This window comes from Salmo trutta, unplaced genomic scaffold (genome assembly GCF_901001165.1).
Source record: "Salmo trutta unplaced genomic scaffold, fSalTru1.1, whole genome shotgun sequence".
In the NCBI taxonomy this organism is placed as follows: domain Eukaryota; kingdom Metazoa; phylum Chordata; class Actinopteri; order Salmoniformes; family Salmonidae; genus Salmo; species Salmo trutta.
The window spans coordinates 1,080,571-1,098,724 of record NW_021823104.1 but is presented as its reverse complement, the minus strand read 5'-3'; the positions used below and the strand labels follow the sequence as shown (position 1 = coordinate 1,098,724).

At 45.0% G+C, this 18,154-nt stretch overlaps 2 protein-coding genes and 1 long non-coding RNA gene across 5 annotated transcripts in view; 1 reads left to right on the top strand and 2 right to left on the bottom strand.

Moving 5' to 3' along the window:
• The first annotated feature begins 437 nt into the window (after positions 1–437).
• LOC115188943 (uncharacterized) lies at positions 438–3,437 on the top strand. Of its 3 annotated transcripts, none has more exons than XR_003876642.1 (2): positions 438–2,158; positions 2,435–3,437. It is a non-coding gene; the product is annotated as an uncharacterized LOC115188943 (long non-coding RNA). The 3 variants fall into 3 exon arrangements; XR_003876641.1 differs by having other exon boundaries at positions 438–2,174; XR_003876640.1 differs by having other exon boundaries at positions 438–2,208.
• Positions 3,438–3,899: 462 nt separating this feature from the next.
• Positions 3,900–6,373, bottom strand: LOC115188872 (protein PELPK1-like). Its single transcript, XM_029747697.1, has 2 exons — positions 5,329–6,373; positions 3,900–3,916 (listed from the first exon to the last, which is right to left on the bottom strand). Exons 1-2 carry the CDS (start codon positions 6,371–6,373, stop codon positions 3,900–3,902), a joined length of 1,062 nt encoding a protein of 353 aa, XP_029603557.1.
• A 2,891-nt stretch (positions 6,374–9,264) lies between these two features.
• The window catches only part of LOC115188936 (E3 ubiquitin-protein ligase ZNF598-like), a 44,268-nt gene continuing 35,378 nt past the window's right edge, over positions 9,265–18,154 (bottom strand). Inside the window, exon 11 of the mRNA XM_029747767.1 lies at positions 9,265–9,980. Coding sequence (XP_029603627.1) covers positions 9,612–9,980 — 369 coding nt within the window. The 3' untranslated portion in view covers positions 9,265–9,611. The remainder of the gene's footprint in view (positions 9,981–18,154) is intronic.

The window sequence follows — 18,154 nt, the reverse complement described above, 5'->3', positions numbered from 1 at the left end:
CCTCCCTGTCCCCTCCTCCCTGTCCCACTAGTCCCTCCCTGTCCCCTCCTCCCTGTCCCACTAGTCCCTCCCTGTCCCCTCCTCCCTGTCCTACTAGTCCCTCCCTGTCCCCTCCTCCCTGTCCTACTAGTCCCTCCCTGTCCCCTCCTCCCTGTCCCCTCCTCCGTGTCCTACTAGTCCCTCCCTGTCCCCTCCTCCCTGTCCTACTAGTCCCTCCCTGTCCCCTCCTCCCTGTCCTACTAGTCCCTCCCTGTCCCCTCCTCCCTGTCCCCTCCTCCCTGTCCTACTAGTCCCTCCCTGTCCCCTCCCCCCTGTCCTACTAGTCCCTCCCTGTCCCCTCCTCCCTGTCCCCACCTCCCTGTCCTACTGGTCCCTCCCTGTCCCCTCCTCCCTGTCCCCTCCTCCCTGTTCCCCCCTCCCTGTCCCCCCCCCCCTGTCCCCTCCTCCCTGTCCTACTAGTCCCTCCCTGGTAATGTTTTGAAGGAGATGTTCAGTCCTGTTTTGAAGGACATGTTCAGTCCTTGGGTTTAGGTGTTCATATCTGCATGTTCTGTGAGACGGACTAAGTGCCAAACTCTCCCGTGTGTCCGATGTTAAACGTGACCAAGTGCAATATCTCCGTCCATCCAGTAGCCACTCTGCAGACCAGTCATACACTATTCCCTATGTAGTGCACTACTGCTGGCCAGCTGAGCCTTACCACCGGTGCACTTTGTAGGGTACTAGTGGTTTCAGATTGTGCCCTAACTAATGTGTACAAACATCACAGAAGATTATGGCTTGTTTATGTTTACATTCTAGAAGCTGTTTGTTTACATTTAGAAGTGGTTTGTTTACGTTCTAGAAGTGGTTTGTTTACATTTAGAAGTTATTTATTTATGTTCTAGAAGCTGTTTGTTTACGTTCTAGAAGTGGTTTGTTTACATTTAGAAGCTGTTTGTTTTCGTTCTAAAAGCTGTTTGTTTACTTTCTAGAAGCTGTTTGTTTACTTTCTAGAATCTGTTTGTTTACATTTTAGAATCTGTTTGTTTACGTTCTAGAAGCTGTTTACAGTCTAAAAGCTGTTTGTTTACTTTCTAGAAGCTGTTTGTTTACTTTCTAGAATCTTTTTATGTTTACTTTCTAGAAGCTGTTTGTTTACGTTCTAGAATCTTTATGTTTACTTTCTAGAAGCTGTTTGTTTACTTTCTAGAAGCTGTTTGTTTACTTTTTAGAAGCTGTTTGTTTACTTTCTAGAATCTTTTTATGTTTACTTTCTAGAAGCTGTTTGTTTACGTTCTAGAATCTTTTTATGTTTACTTTCTAGAAGCTGTTTGTTTACGTTCTAGAATCTTTATGTTTACTTTCTAGAAGCTGTTTGTTTACTTTCTAGAAGCTGTTTGTTTACTTTCTAGAAGCTGTTTGTTTACGTTCTAGAATCTTTTTATGTTTCTTTCTAGAAGCTGTTTGTTTACGTTCTAGAATCTTTTTATGTTTCTTTTCTAGAAGCTGTTTGTTTACGTTCTAGAATCTTTTTATGTTTCTTTTCTAGAAGCTGTTTCTTCTCCATTCTGGAAGCTGCCAAACTGCCCTGCTAGTTGTCTTCCTTCACAGAGCATCAGTCAGTCAGCTACCCAGAGATAAACTAGACATACCATGATGTCTGTTTATTACTGTATATACCCTGGGTCTCTCTAAATCTGCTCTGTGGAATACAAACCCTGCTCGTTGTTACTAGACATACCATGATGTCTGTTTATTACTGTATATACCCTGGGTCTCTCTAAATCTGCTCTGTGGAATACAAACCCTGCTCGTTGTTACTAGACATACCATGATGTCTGTTTATTACTGTATATACCCTGGGTCTCTCTAAATCTGCTCTGTGGAATACAAACCCTGCTCGCTGTTACTAGACATACCATGATGTCTGTTTATTACTGTATATACCCTGGGTCTCTCTAAATCTGCTCTGTGGAATACAAACCCTGCTCGTTGTTACCATGGTGACAACACACCCACACACACACACTCACTAGCGAACCTCACTGCCCAGTGTTTGTGTGTGTGTGTGTCTGGTGTGTGTGGTATTTGTTGTTTCAGGTCTGAAGAAAAAGAAAGACAAGTAAAGCATTCTTCTGTTGGTGGTGTTCTGGAACATAGGTGTTCTGGAACAGAGGTGTTCTGGAACAGAGGTGTTCTGGAACAGGAGGTGTTCTGGAACAGGAGGTGTTCTGGAACAGGAGGTGTTCTGGAACAGAGGTGTTCTGGAACAGGAGGTGTTCTGGAACAGAGGTGTTCTGGAACAGGAGGTGTTCTGGAACAGGAGGTGTTGTGGAACAGGAGGTGTTCTGGAACAGGAGGTGTTCTGGAACAGGAGGTGTTCTGGAACATAGGTGTTCTGGAACATAGGTGTTTTGGAACAGAGGTGTTTTGGAACAGAGGTGTACAGGAGGTGTTCTGGAACAGAGGTGTTTTGGAACAGAGGTGTTCTAGAACAGAGATGTTCTAGAACCAGTCTGTCTCGCCCTCTTGTACAGCGTCTCTAGGTGAAGCCTAGACATTTACATGTCACTGTCTGTATTGACAGTCATATTACATATTATATTTACAATCCAAGAGGTTTTGGTGTTTGTTGATATAAAAAGGTCAAACAGATGAATATAAAACGCTGAATATATAACGGACCTCCAGAAAGCCTGGTCTGTGGTGCCATCTGCTCCTTTTAGCGGTGTAACAGCGCCCTCTAGCAGCCGAGGAAATAGAGCTTTTAAAGGGCCCTTGTAACACTAGCGGTGTAACAGCGCCCTCTAGCAGCTGAGGAAATATAGCTTTTAAAGGGCCAATGCAGCTCTTTTTACCTTAATATCAAATCATTTCTGACTAACAAATTAGTACATTTCTGTGATTATTTTTTTGACCATTTTAATTGAAAACAAAAAAAAAATAGCTTCTTAGCAAAGAGTAATTTTTCAAGCAAGAATTTAGCTCGGACTGTCAGAGCGGTCTGATTGGTGAGGGGGAAACTAGCTGTTATTGGCAGAGATTTCGAACTCTCTTATTGGTCTATTAACTAATTAACTGCCTGGTGATGTCACCAGGCAGGCCAAAACTCCATCCCACCAAAACAGGCTGAAATTTCAGGCAGTCTTTTCAAATAACTCTTACACTAAAATGGCATTATCAATTTCACAGTATTATTCCAACCTCATAGCGTGGAAATATATCAATCACAGGAAAGATTTTGACTGCCCTGGGCCTTTAAAAGAAGTTTAAAAGTGACGAATGTAATATTGTGTGGTAAAATGTTCTGTTGAATTCTGTGTAATTATGAATTTTGATTTAAAGAGACGTTTTGATTTGTAAAATTCATTTGATCTGAATTGAGATGGAGAAAAAAAAAGTTGATTACCCCTAAAACATACTGAAAGGATGAATAAAATGACAGATAAAACTCAGTTCTGTTATACTGTAGGTCTTTATGCTCAGATAAAGGGGAGGTTTCCTTTATGTTCAGATAAAGGGGAGGTTTCCTTTATGCTCAGATAAAGGGGAGGTTTCCTTTATGTTCAGATAAAGGGGAGGTTTCCTTTATGTTCAGATAAAGGGGAGGTTTCCTTTATGTTCAGATAAAGGGGAGGTTTCCTTTATGCTCAGATAAAGGGGAGGTTTCCTTTATGTTCAGATAAAGGGGAGGTTTCCTTAATGTTCAGATAAAGGGGAGGTTTCCTTTATGTTCAGATAAAGGGGAGGTTTCAGTATGCAGATCAGGGACGGGCAACTCAAGGATGGACGATATACAGGACCAGTCAAAATGTTGGACACACCTACTCATTCCAGGGTTTTAATTTTTATTTTTTAAACTATACTCTACATTGTAGAATAATAGTGAAGACATCAAAACTATGAAACAACCCCTATTAATATAGAATGTCCTCTGGGTTTAATAGACACATTAAAAGATTAGTCATATCACTTTTTTAAATTATTATTATTATTCCCTTTAATGTGGCATAAAACAGAACCAGTCCTGTTTTCAGCTGATTGTCTAACAATCCCATTTCATGAAATGGCAGGTAGACAAACATGGCGCGGCTGTCCGACAGGAGCGCCTTTAAACTAACAAAACTAAACTAAAAACTAAAAGTGTAATGATATTCAGTGATTGTCATTCGTAACCATTCGGCTTGTAGCCTGAATTGATGCGTCCACTGCTGTAAACGCGCGTCGCGGTCCGTCTCCGCCTCGGTAGAAACGTTGTGCGCTCTTGTCGAAACGCAGTTTGGAGGGAATTACTGCCCGTTTTAATGTCAATTCGCTCATTTTCATGCAGATGACACGCGGTAATGTTAATCCAGAGGTCCTTCCAGCTGTCCGTTGTTCTCTCTCTGAATGTCTGACTGCTGTCACATCACCTCGGTGAAATAAAGCTGAACATTTTGGATGACTGGTCTCTGTTGTGTTACATCCATTAAGGTCCCCCTTCTTTTGTGTTTACGTCCATAAAGGTCCCTCTTCTGTTGTGTTACGTCCATAAAGGTCCCCCTTCTGTTGTGTTACGTCCATAAAGGTCCCCCTTCTGTTGTGTTACATCTAAAAAGGTCCCCCTTCTGTTGTGTCACGTCCATAAAGGTCCCCCTTCTGTTGTGTTACGTCTATAAAGGTCCCCCTTCTGTTGTGTTACGTCCATAAAGGTCCCCCTTCTGTTGTGTTACGTCCATAAAGGCCCCCCTTCTGTTGTGTTACATCTAAAAAGGTCCCCCTTCTGTTGTGTTACATTTACATTTACGTAATTTAGCAGACGCTCTTATCCAGAGCGACTTACAAATTGGTGCATTCACCTTATGGTGTCACGTCCATAAAGGTCCCCCTTCTGTTGTGTTACGTCCAATCACACACTACACAGTAATCTACCTTGCAGACACACGCCAGATATACAGTGTTACTCGTTAAGTATTCAGACCCCTTGACTTTTTCCCCAACACAATTACTTTACAACCTTATTCTAAAATAGATTAAATACATTTTTCCCCCTCAATCTACACACAATGACAAAGTGAAAATAGGTTTTTAGAACATTTTACAAATGTATTAAAAATGTACTTAAGTATTCAGACCCTTTGCTATGAGAGACTATAAATTGAGCTCAGGTGCTTCCTGTTTCCATTGATCATCCTTGAGATGTTTCTACAACTTGAAACGATTTAATCCATTTTAGAATAAGGCTGTAACGTAACAAAATGTGGAAAAAGTCAAGGGGTCTGAATACTTTCTGAATGCTCTGTATATGATGGGATGTAGAGACATTATGGACATGGGGAAGTAGGGACCCTTTGGTGTCACAAATACCCTCCTCTGGGACCTGGGAGACGGGGCGTTGGGGCTCCTCGATACTCTGGGACCTGGGAGACGGGGCTCCTCGATACTCTGGGACCTGGGAGACGGGGCTCCTCGATACTCTGGGACCTGGGAGACAGGGCTCCTCGATACTCTGGGACCTGGGAGACAGGGCTCCTCGATACTCTGGGACCTTGGAGACGGGGCGTTCGGGCTCCTTGATACTCTGGGACCTGGGAGACTGGGCTCCTCGATACTCTGGGACCTGGGAGACGGGGCTCCTTGATACTCTGGGACCTGGGAGACGGGGCTCCTTGATACTCTGGGACCTGGGAGACGGGGCGTTCGGGCTCCTCGATACTCTGGGACCTGGGAGACGGGGCGTTCGGGCTCCTCGATACTCTGGGACCTGGGAGACGGGGCGTTCGGGCTCCTTGATACTCTGGGACCTGGGAGACGGGGCGTTCGGGCTCCTTGATACTCTGGGACCTGGGAGACGGGGCGTTCGGGCTCCTTGATACTCTGGGACCTGGGAGACGGGGCGTTCGGGCTCCTCGATACTCTGGGACCTGGGAGACGGGGCGTTGGGGCTCCTTGATACTCTGGGACCTGGGAGACGGGGCGTTCGGGCTCCTCGATACTCTGGGACCTGGGAGACGGGGCGTTCGGGCTCCTTGATACTCTGGGACCTGGGAGACGGGGCTCCTTGATACTCTGGGACCTGGGAGACGGGGCGTTCGGGCTCCTTGATACTCTGGGATCTGGGAGACGGGGCTCCTTGATACTCTGGGACCTGGGAGACGGGGCTCCTCGATACTCTGGGACCTGGGAGACGGGGCGTTCGGGCTCCTTGATACTCTGGGACCTGGGAGACGGGGCGTTCGGGCTCCTCGATACTCTGGGACCTGGGAGACGGGGCGTTCGGGCTCCTCGATACTCTGGGACCTGGGAGACGGGGCTCCTTGATATCCCTGCTCTGGCCCCGGGGCCGGAGTATGCCAGGAGTCTCCAGGACAGCCCACACCTTCACCTGAGAGGTGAACGTAGGTCCCAGCATTCATCTCCTGTTCCCTCATCCCCTGTTCCCTCATCCCCTGTTCCCTCATCCCCCCCCCCATGTGTAATTACATTTTTAAAAACTGATGTTTTTTTGGTGCAAAATATAGAACAGTTAAAGTTCAATACAGACTGATAAGATGTCAGTACAGACTGATGAGATGTCAATACAGACTGATGAGATGTCAATACAGACTGATGGACCAGACTGATGAGATGTCAATACAGACTGATGGACCAGACTGATGAGATGTCAATACAGACTGATGGACCAGGCTGATGAGATGTCAATACAGACTGATGGACCAGGCTGATGAGATGTCAATACAGACTGATGAGATGTTAATACAGACTGATGAGATGTCAATACAGACTGATGAGATGTCAATACAGACTGATGGACCAGGCTGATGAGATGTCAATACAGACTGATGAGATGTCAATACAGACTGATGGACCAGGCTGATGAGATGTCAATACATTCTGATGGACCAGACTGATGAGATGTCAATACAGACTGATGGGCCAGGCTGATGAGATGTCAATACAGACTGATGGACCAGGCTGATGAGATGTCAATACAGACTGATGGACCAGGCTGATGAGATGTCAATACAGACTGATGGGATGTCAATACAGACTGTTGGACCAGACTGATGAGATGTTAATACAGACTGATGGGATGTCAATACAGACTGATGAGATGTCAATACAGACTGATGGACCAGACTGATGAGATGTCAATACAGACTGATGAGATGTCAGTACAGACTGATGAGATGTCAATACAGACTGATGGACCAGGCTGATGAGATGTTAATACAGACTGATGAGATGTCAATACAGACTACCATTTTTGTGTTTATACTTTTTCCATAATGACAAGGACAAGGTTTGATGTTGGACAACAACAATAGAACGTTGCATGACTAAAACGCGATACCAAAGACAGTAAGACGTAAGGTTAAGATGATCCCATTGGCTCCAGGTCATCTACAAGACCCTGCTAGGTAAAGTCCCCCCTTATCTCCGCTCACTGGTCACCATAGCAGCACCCACCTGTAGCACGCGCTCCAGCAGGTATATCTCTCTGGTCACCATAGCAGCACCCACCTGTAGCACGCGCTCCAGCTGGTATATCTCTCTGGTCACCATAGCAGCACCCACCTGTAGCACGCGCTCCAGCAGGTATATCTCTCTGGTCACCATAGCAGCACCCACCTGTAGCACGCGCTCCAGCTGGTATATCTCTCTGGTCACCATAGCAGCACCCACCTGTAGCACGCGCTCCAGCAGGTATATCACTCTGGTCACCCCTAAAGCCAACTCCTCCTTTGGTCGTCTCTCCTTCCAGTTTTCTGCTGCCAATGACTGGAACGAACTACAAAAATCTATGAAACTGGAAACACTTATCTCCCTCACTAGCTTTAAGCACCAGCTATCAGAGCAGCTCCCAGATCACTGCACCTGTACATAGCCCATCTATAATTTAGCCCAAACTACTACCTCTTCCCCTACTGTATTTATTTACTTTGCTCCTTTGCACCATATTATATATATTTTAACTTTGAACTTTCTTCAAATTACAAATCTACCATTCCAGTGTTTTACTTGCTATATTGTATTTACTTTGCCACCATGGCCTTTTTTGCCTTTACCTCCCTTATCTCACCTCATTTGCTCACATTGTATATAGACTTATTTTTCTACTGTATTATTGACTGTATGTTTGTTTTACTCCATGTGTAACTCTGTGTTGTTGTATGTTGTCGAACTGCTTTGCTTTATCTTGGCCAGGTCGCAGTTGTAAATGGCCCTTTCCTACCTGGTTAAATAAAGGTGAAATAAAAATAAATTAATACAAATGTTCATACTGAGTGTTTGGCGGGACTTTTATAATATACATATTATCCCAATCATGACTAGGTCGCTTTGCAGAAAGAAAAGTACAGGCTTTTTCCCGCCAGCAATACCTTTCAGATATAAAGAACGGAGAGAGCAATAAGGTGAAGACAGACTAGGACCTCCTCTCCTCAGCTGCAACAATACTTGGACAAGGACAAATAGAACGGACCAAAGCAAGATAGATGTTTAATCAAATTAGGGCAAACAGAAATATTCTGGTTTTATAATGTTGTGGGGGGCTGACAGACTGGTTGTTAAACAGTCTGACTCCCTGCAGACTCCCTCCAGACTCCCTCCAGACTCCCGTCCTAAACAGTCTGACTCCCTCCAGAATCCAACTATCTGATTACCTTCCACAGCCCTGAGAGAACATCTACCTTTTAACCAGGTTCCTTTACCACCCGAGGGAGCTGAGTAGTAGAGGGCCTGACTGTCTCCGAGGGAGGAGTAGAGGGTCTGACTGTCTCCGAGGGAGTAGTAGAGGGCCTGACTGTCTCCGAGGGAGTAGTAGAGGGTCTGACTGTCTCCGAGGGAGTAGTAGAGGGCCTGACTGTCTCCGAGGGAGTAGTAGAGGGTCTGACTGTCTCCGAGGGAGTAGTAGAGGGCCTGACTGTCTCCGAGGGAGTAGTAGAGGGTCTGACTGTCTCCGAGGGAGAGGGTCTGACTGTCTCCGAGGGAGAGGGTCTGACTGTCTCCGAGGGAGTAGTAGAGGGTCTGACTGTCTCCGAGGGAGGAGTAGAGGGTCTGACTGTCTCCGAGGGAGGAGTAGAGGGCCTGACTGTCTCCGAGGGAGTAGTAGAGGGTCTGACTGTCTCCGAGGGAGGAGTAGAGGGTCTGACTGTCTCCGAGGGAGGAGTAGAGGGCCTGACTGTCTCCGAGGGAGAGGTAGAGGGTCTGACTGTCTCCGCTCTGAGGGAGTAGTAGAGGGTCTGACTTAATAAACACTCTTTCCTCAGTCATCAAACCTGATAAAAGAACCAATGCGTCACTCGTTCAACACTTTATCAACCTCATGGAAATGTGATCAGAAGAGAGAGAGGGGGAGAGAGAAAAATTAAATATATACAATCATTCTTCTTATTAATACACAACATGTGGTACTTGTAGGGCCTTTCCAGGGTCGGGTCCAGGTCCAGCCGGGAATCACACCGGGAGTCAGGTCAATATCTGGCAACCAGAATTCAGTTCAACCTCCTGCTGGCCACAGCCTCGCCACTCAAATACACTACCCAACGTCCTCTCTGGCCGTGGTCACCATGGAAACGGGCTCCCCCCTGAATGGCAACAGGCAAGGCTGTGATTGGGCAGTGCTCATGTCTTGTCCCGGGCCAGGGCTAGCTGATGATACGGCTAATGGCCTGCAGGGAGGGGAAGTCCTCGTTGTCCCCGAGGTGCAAGGTCTTATGGGAGTTGAAGTCTTTAGGGTCCAGCACTTGGCAGCAGGTGGGGCATACCTGGCAGTCCAGCGCGGCTGCATTAGAGATAGCGCTGGACGGGGTCTGCCAGGCACTCTTCTTCTTGTTCTTCCTGGCCCCGCCGCCTCCCGGTCTTTCCGTGGCCTGGTCGTCTGCGTGGGCCGTCAGCAGCTCCTGCTGTTTCCCCGTGTCAGGAAGTAACACCAGCAGCTCATTGAAGACGCCAACAAAGTTGTCCCCTAACAGAGTCTTACAGCTGCGGTGGTACAGCACGGCTGACATCAGACCCTGTTTAGAGAGAGAGAGAAAGATGTTACTGTTACTGGCCTTACTGGGTGGATAGGAACATTAGCCTGCTGGCCTTACTGGGTCTATAGGAACATTAGCCTGCTGGCCTTACTGGGTGGATAGGAACATTAGCCTGCTGGCCTTACTGGGTCTATAGGAACATTAGCCTGCTGGCCTTACATACATGAAGGGACGTCGCGTGCGCCATCCGTATGGTTAGTGAGAAAGTCCATGTTGCAAATGTACCCTCCCTTACTAGACGTCCGACCACGTCCGATAAATCCGCGGACGGCGTCGGGCCGATCGCGGGGGCCGGATCTTCCAGGAAGTCATCGAACGGAGTCTCTCGGACCTTCGGTTTCCGTTTAATTAAATTTTCAAATTTTGGTCATTTTCTTGCAGTCCCGGATTATTCCACGAGAGGGCGTATGGAATCATATTGCAAATGTAACATATATCACCAAATGCGACACGGCTTTTTCTCCTAAACCGAAGACAATTCGAAGACGAAACTCGGTCTGCGTGGGTTTGGCATAATGGGCAGTTGGCCCCGAACAGGATGGAGTCGAGGCCTCGACGCTTTTCGAGTTAAGGCTATTTTTCTGGGATTGAAAGTCAAAGAGGAAAATAGAGTGCTGATTTGACCACTTCACATCAAACTACATGAGCCTACGGTGTCAGGAGAAAAGGAACCATGCATTTACCAATGTTCATTTCAGAGAAATTGTACAATGACACATTGGTGATATTCAACAACAAGAGGTTTTTTTTTCAAAAAAGTTACATATCCAGTTGCAGCGTGTTCAGATGAGTCCGTTAAGGCAGGTTTCGGAGCTCTGCGAGATTTCTGTGATTTTCTGTGATTTTCTGAAACAACACACACTTGTTCAACCCTCTGTAAATAAGTCAGTTCTTAACAGAAACACTTAAAACTCAATATTCTATAAGAGCCTAACGTTCAGATTCCTGTGTCAACCAGAAATGCCTTATAATGGTGTCATAGGGGCTGCTTTGAAGGGTTAAAAAGGTCAGATCTTTCCACAACTTCATATGTGTGACTAGGCAACCCTCATGAACTGTAAATCAGTCATTTATCCCATCAGATGTCAAAGAAAAGCTCTCTCAAACACACACACAGCAAGGACGGAGTGACACAGAGCGGTGCTTAAAGACACAAAGAGCCTGCAATGGCATTACCATTATCTCTAGGCTGAGACGAGTTCAATGAGACGCCCCGCTTGACCGTAGCTTGCTCGGTATGAGCGCAGCGACCGTGAGAAAACTAGGCCCAAAATGAGGCCTGCACCAATATGTCAAGTGCTTATGGGTGACAGTGAGAGAACCATTAGGGTTAGAAGCACAATTCAACCTCAGGAGCGTTCCTGAGGTCCTCCCGATCTGTGCAAGCCTAACCTTGACCCTGTGGCATTAACCCTTCACAGTGAAAAGAAGGTGTTTAGATCAAACTGTGTGCAATGACTTCTCTCCCCATAGGAATACATTGACAATTCTCCTAAATTCAACCTGAAGTCTATGTGGGTTATGAATGCCTTATGAACCTGTCTTCTATAACAATCCATCAGGCTACTGTGAGGTCTACCTGTGTCGATTCTAAGGTTCCTGGAGCAACCGGAAAATGTTAAAATCACCCTAGAGCTATTGTCATATAAGCAACCTGCAGATAGTGAAAATCACGCAACTCAACCATCTGTCATTCAGTCAATTCTTAAGGTAGAGACTTCATATTCAGGATTCTGTTTATGTCTACCCCAAAGACAACGTGTGTGAAGCAAGAGCTTCCTGTGACAACCGGAAGTTGTTAAAAACAGCCAAGAGCTATTGTCATATGGTCAACCGGCATATAGTGAAAATCACGCAACTCAACCATCTGTTATTCAGTCAATTCTTAAGGTAGAGACTTCATATTCAGGATTCTGTTTATGTCTAACCCAAAGACAACATGTGTTGAGTAAGAGCTTCCTGTGACAACCGGAAGTTGTTAAAAACAGCAAAGAGCTATTGTCATATGGTCAACCAGCATATAGTGAAAATCACGCAACTCAACCCTATGTCATCCAGCCAATTCTTTAGGTAGAGACTTCATATTGAGGATTCTGTATATGCCTACCCCAAAGACAACGTGTGTCTATTCTTTTTGCAAAAAAAACAAAAACACACACACACAATTTGGCCATAGGGACATAGTGTGGGGCTTAGAGTCTTATACCGCCTTCAATAGTTACTTTTGTTGAAACGATTCAAGAACCGTCAGACCTAGAGCTCCGAAATTTTAGAAACCTGTTCTAGAGCTCAAGTCGATAGTGCACGGTGATTTATGGGGCTCTAGAAGGTTCTCTGACCGAGAAACCACCTCGTACATTTGCAATATTTTCAATTCATTTTCAATATCACGGACATGGCGACATTTAGAAATGTCCCAGAGTCGCAAGACTAGGTGCATTGAAACCGCCTCGGCCCGTAGAGACGGACCCCAATGTCTCTGTCCGATAGCTCATTCAGGGACCCCGTAGTAACGCCCTGAAAAAGTGGATTTTCAGCACCAATTAAGGCCATTGCTTGGGCACCAAATGACCTATCGAGCCGAAACTTAGGATTCGGGGTCGCCTCACATAGGCCTACACATAATGTCAGAACTGGACCCGCAGCTATAACGTAACTATGTGTTTTAGGTTTTTTTATGGTTAAAATTGAAAGCACTGTGAATTATGGGCCTTCTCTGACATATGTGATAGTTGGCTTCTATACGAGTTGGAAAAAGTGGATTTGGTGTCAGATGCTATCAGTTTGGTGTCAGAATGACAACTAATTGACTGATGGACGCTGACTGCTGGGTGACGAGCAATGGAGATTAACCACAGTCACTGCCCGGCCATCCCGAGTTCATCGGGCCAGTCAATTATGCATTTCTGCAGTATTTTTGAGCATGCCTAAATTTGTGATGCTAAATGCCCATTAAATCATATTGCAAACGTAACGCGCTATATTGCAAACGTAACGTGCGTTTGCAATATGATTCAACAGCAGAAAATATCACCAAAGTTGACATGATGAAATCAACACAATGAGCGACAGAGAGGAACCACAGTCACTGCCCGGCCATCCCCAGTTCATCAGGCCAGTCAATTATGCATTTCTGCAGTATTTTTGAGCATGCCACATTTGTGATACTAAATGCCCATTAAATCATATTGCAAACGTAACGCGCTATATTGCAAACGTAACGTGCGTTTGCAATATGACTCAACAGCAAAAATATCACCAAAGTTGACATGATGAAATCAACACAATGAGCGATAGAGAGGAACCACAGTCACTGCCCGGCCATCCCCAGTTCATCGGGACAGTCAATTTTGCATATCTTTAGTGTTTTTGAGCATGCCAAATTCGTGATGTTGAGGCCCATTGAATCATATTGTAAATGCGCATCAGTGCACATGGTGACCCGAAATGGGTTACCAGGAGTAATTTTTTAGAAGGGTTTTAAATGCCTTTAGAGGGTGCAAGGGGTGCACGGTTGGGTAGGGAGCACCTTCCATCAGTGCCCATCCAGTATGGGGCGCCCCTAGTCATTTTGGACATTTTTCAAAAAAATTGCTAAAAAAACGACAATCCCACTTCTCTCATGTCACCATCAAGCCATTGAGAGGAACCACAGTCACTGCCCGGCCATCCCCAGTTCATCGGGACAGTCAATTTTGCATATCTTTAGTGTTTTTGAGCATGCCAAATTCGTGATGTTGAGGCCCATTGAATCATATTGCAAATGCGCATCAGTGCACATGGTGACCCGAAATGGGTTACCAGGAGTAATTTTTTAGAATGGTTTTAAATGCCTTTAGAGGGTGCAAGGGGTGCACGGTTGGGTAGGGAGCACCTTCCATCAGTGCCCATCCAGTATGGGGCGCCCCTAGTCATTTTGGACATTTTTCCAAAAAAATTGCTAAAAAACAACAATCCCACTTCTCTCATGTCACCATCAAGCCATGGAGAGGAACCACAGTCACTGCCCGGCCATCACCAGTTCATCGGGACAGTTAATTTTGCATTTCTGCAGTGTTTTTAAGCATGCCAAATTCGTGATGTTGAGGCCCATTGAATCATATTGCAAATGCGCATCAGTGCACATGGTGACCCGAAATGGGTTACCAGGAGTAATTTTTTAGAAGGCTTTTAAATGCCTTTAGAGGGTGCAAGGGGTGCACGGTTGGGTAGGGAGCACCTTCCATCAGTGCCCATCCAGTATGGGGCGCCCCTAGTCATTTTGGACATTTTTCAAAAAAATTGCTAAAAAACGACAATCCCACTTCTCTCATGTCACCATCAAGCCATGGAGAGGAACCACAGTCACTGCCCGGCCATCACCAGTTCATCGGGACAGTTAATTTTGCATTTCTGCAGTGTTTTTAAGCATGCCAAATTCGTGATGTTGAGGCCCATTGAATCATATTGCAAATGCGCATCAGTGCACATGGTGACCCGAAATGGGTTACCAGGAGTAATTTTTTAGAATGGTTTTAAATGCCTTTAGGGTGGTGCAAGGGGTGCACGGTTGGGTAGTGAGCACCTTCCATCAGTGCCCATCCAGTATGGGGCGCACCTAGTCATTTTGGACATTTTTCAAAAAAATTGCTAAAAAACGACAATCCCACTTCTCTCATGTCACCATCAAGCCATGGAGAGGAACCACAGTCACTGCCCGGCCATCACCAGTTCATCGGGACAGTCAATTATGCATTTCTGCAGTGGTTTTGAGCATGCCAAAGTTGTGATGCTAAATGCCCATTGCATCATATTGCAAACGTAACACGCAATATTGCAAATGTAACGCGCATTTGCAACATGATTCAACAGAAAAAAATATCACCAAAGTTGACATGATGAAATCAACACAACGAGCGATCGAGAGGAACCACAGTCACTGCACGGCCATCCCCAGTTCATCGGGACAGTCAATTATGCATTTCTGCAGTGGTTTTGAGCATGCCACATTTGTGATGCTAAATGCCCATTGAATCATATTGCAAACGTAACATGGAATATTGCAAATGTAACGCGCATTTGCAACATGATTCAACAGCAAAAAACATCACCAAAGTTGACATGATGAAATCAACACAACGAGCGATGGAGAGGAACCACAGTCACTGCACGGCCATCCCCAGTTCATCGGGACAGTCAATTATGCATTTCTGCAGTGGTTTTGAGCATGCCACATTTGTGATGCTAAATGCCCATTGAATCATATTGCAAACGTAACATGGAATATTGCAAATGTAACGCGCATTTGCAACATGATTCAACAGCAAAAAACATCACCAAAGTTGACATGATGAAATCAACACAACGAGCGATGGAGAGGAACCACAGTCACTGCACGGCCATCCCCAGTTCATCGGGACAGTCAATTATGCATTTCTGCAGTGGTTTTGAGCATGCCAAAGTTGTGATGCTAAATGCCAATTGAATCATATTGCAAATGCGCATCCGTGTATTTGCAATATGATTCAACAGCAAAAAATGTCACCAAAGGTGACATGATGAAATCAACACAACGAGCGATGGAGAGGAACCAGGAGCGTTCCTGAGGTCCTCCCGATCTGTGCAAGCCAACCTTGACCCTGTGGCATTAACCCTTCACAGTGAAAAGAAGGTGTTTAGATCAAACTGTGTGCAATGACTTCTCTCCCCATAGGAACACATAGACTATTCTCCAAAATTCAACCTGAAGCCTATGTGGGTTATGAATGCCTTATGAACCTGTCTTCTACAACAATCCATCAGGCTACTGTGAGGTCTACCTGTGTCGATTCTAAGGTTCCTGTGACAACTGGAAGTGGTTAAAAACACCCAAGAGCTATTGTCATATTAAGTGCGCATAGTGAAAATCACGCAACTCAACCATCTGTTACTCAGTCAATTCTTAAGGTAGAGACTTCTTATTCAGGATTCTGTTTATGTCTACCCCAAAGACAACGTGTGTGAAGCAACAGCTTCCTGTGACAACCGGAAGTGGTTAAAAACACCCAAGAGCTATTGTCATATTGCCACCTGCAGATAGTGAAAATCACGCAACTCAACCATCTGTTACTCAGTCAATTTTTAAGGTAGAGACTTCTTATTCAGGATTCTGTTTATATGTACCCCAAAGACAACGTGTGTGAAGCAAGAGCTTCCTGTGACAACCGGAAGTGGTTAAAATCACCCAAGAGCCATTGTCATATTACGTGCGCATAGTGAAAATCACGCAACTCAACCATCTGTTACTCAGTCAATTCTTAAGGTAGAGACTTCTTATTCAGGATTCTGTTTATATGTACCCCAAGGACAACGTGTGTGAAGCAATAGCTTCCTGTGACAACGGGAAGTGGTTAAAACAGCCTAGAGCTATTGTCATATGGTCAACCTGCATATAGTGAAAATCACGCAACTCAACCATCTGTTTCTCAGTCAATTCTTAAGGTAGAGACTTCTTATTCAGGATTCTGTTTATGTCTACCCCAAAGACAACGTGTGTGAAGCAACAGCTTCCTGTGACAACCGGAAGTGGTTAAAAACACCCAAGAGCTATTGTCATATTGCCACCTGCAGATAGTGAAAATCACGCAACTCAACCATCTGTTACTCAGTCAATTCTTAAGGTAGAGACTTCTTATTCAGGATTCTGTTTCTGTCTACCCCAACGACAACGTGTGTGAAGCAAGAGCTTCCTGTGACAACCGGAAGTGGTTAAAATCACCCAAGAGCCATTGTCATATTACGTGCGCATAGTGAAAATCACGCAACTCAACCATCTGTTACTCAGTCAATTCTTAAGGTAGAGACTTCTTATTCAGGATTCTGTTTATATGTACCCCAAGGACAACGTGTGTGAAGCAAGAGCTTCCTGTGACAACCGGAAGTGGTTAAAATCACCCAAGAGCCATTGTCATATTACGTGCGCATAGTGAAAATCACGCAACTCAACCATCTGTTACTCAGTCAATTCTTAAGGTAGAGACTTCTTATTCAGGATTCTGTTTATATGTACCCCAAGGACAACGTGTGTGAAGCAATAGCTTCCTGTGACAACGGGAAGTGGTTAAAACAGCCTAGAGCTATTGTCATATGGTCAACCTGCATATAGTGAAAATCACGCAACTCAACCATCTGTTTCTCAGTCAATTCTTAAGGTAGAGACTTCTTATTCAGGATTCTGTTTATGTCTACCCCAAAGACAACGTGTGTGAAGCAACAGCTTCCTGTGACAACCGGAAGTGGTTAAAATCACCCAAGAGCTATTGTCATATTACGTGCGCATAGTGAAAATCACGCAACTCAACCATCTGTTTCTCAGTCAATTCTTAAGGTAGAGACTTCTTATTCAGGATTCTGTTTATGTCTACCCCAAAGACAACATGTGTTGAGTAAGAACTTCCTGTGACAACGGGAAGTGGTTAAAACAGCCTAGAGCTATTGTCATATGGTCAACCTGCATATAGTGAAAATCACGCAACTCAACCATCTGTTTCTCAGTCAATTCTTAAGGTAGAGACTTCTTATTCAGGATTCTGTTTATGTCTACCCCAAAGACAACGTGTGTGAAGCAACAGCTTCCTGTGACAACCGGAAGTTGTTAAAAACAGCCAAGAGCTATTGTCATATGGTCAACCTGCATATAGTGAAAATCACGCAACTCAACCATCTGTTACTCAGTCAATTCTTAAGGTAGAGACTTCTTATTCAGGATTCTGTTTATGTCTACCCCAAAGACAACGTGTGTTGAGTAAGAACTTCCTGTGACAACGGGAAGTGGTTAAAACAGCCTAGAGCCATTGTCATTTGGTCAACCTGCATATAGTGAAAATCACGCAACTCAACCATCTGTTACTCAGTCAATTCTTAAGGTAGAGACTTCTTATTCATGATTCTGTTTATGTGTACCCCAAAGACAACGTGTGTGAAGCAAGAGCTTCCTGTGACAACCGGAAGTGGTTAAAATCACCCAAGTGCTATTGTCATATTACGTGCGCATAGTGAAAATCATGCAACTCAACCATCTGTTTCTCAGTCAATTCTTAAGGTAGAGACTTCTTATTCAGGATTCCGTTTATGTCTACCCCAAAGACAACGTGTGTTGAGTAAGAACTTCCTGTGACAACGGGAAGTGGTTAAAA

Coding starts and splice junctions, on each gene's coding strand:
- LOC115188872 (XM_029747697.1), bottom strand. CDS start 6,373: ATGCTGGGACCTACGTTCACCTCTCAGGTGAAGGTGTGGGCTGTCCTG.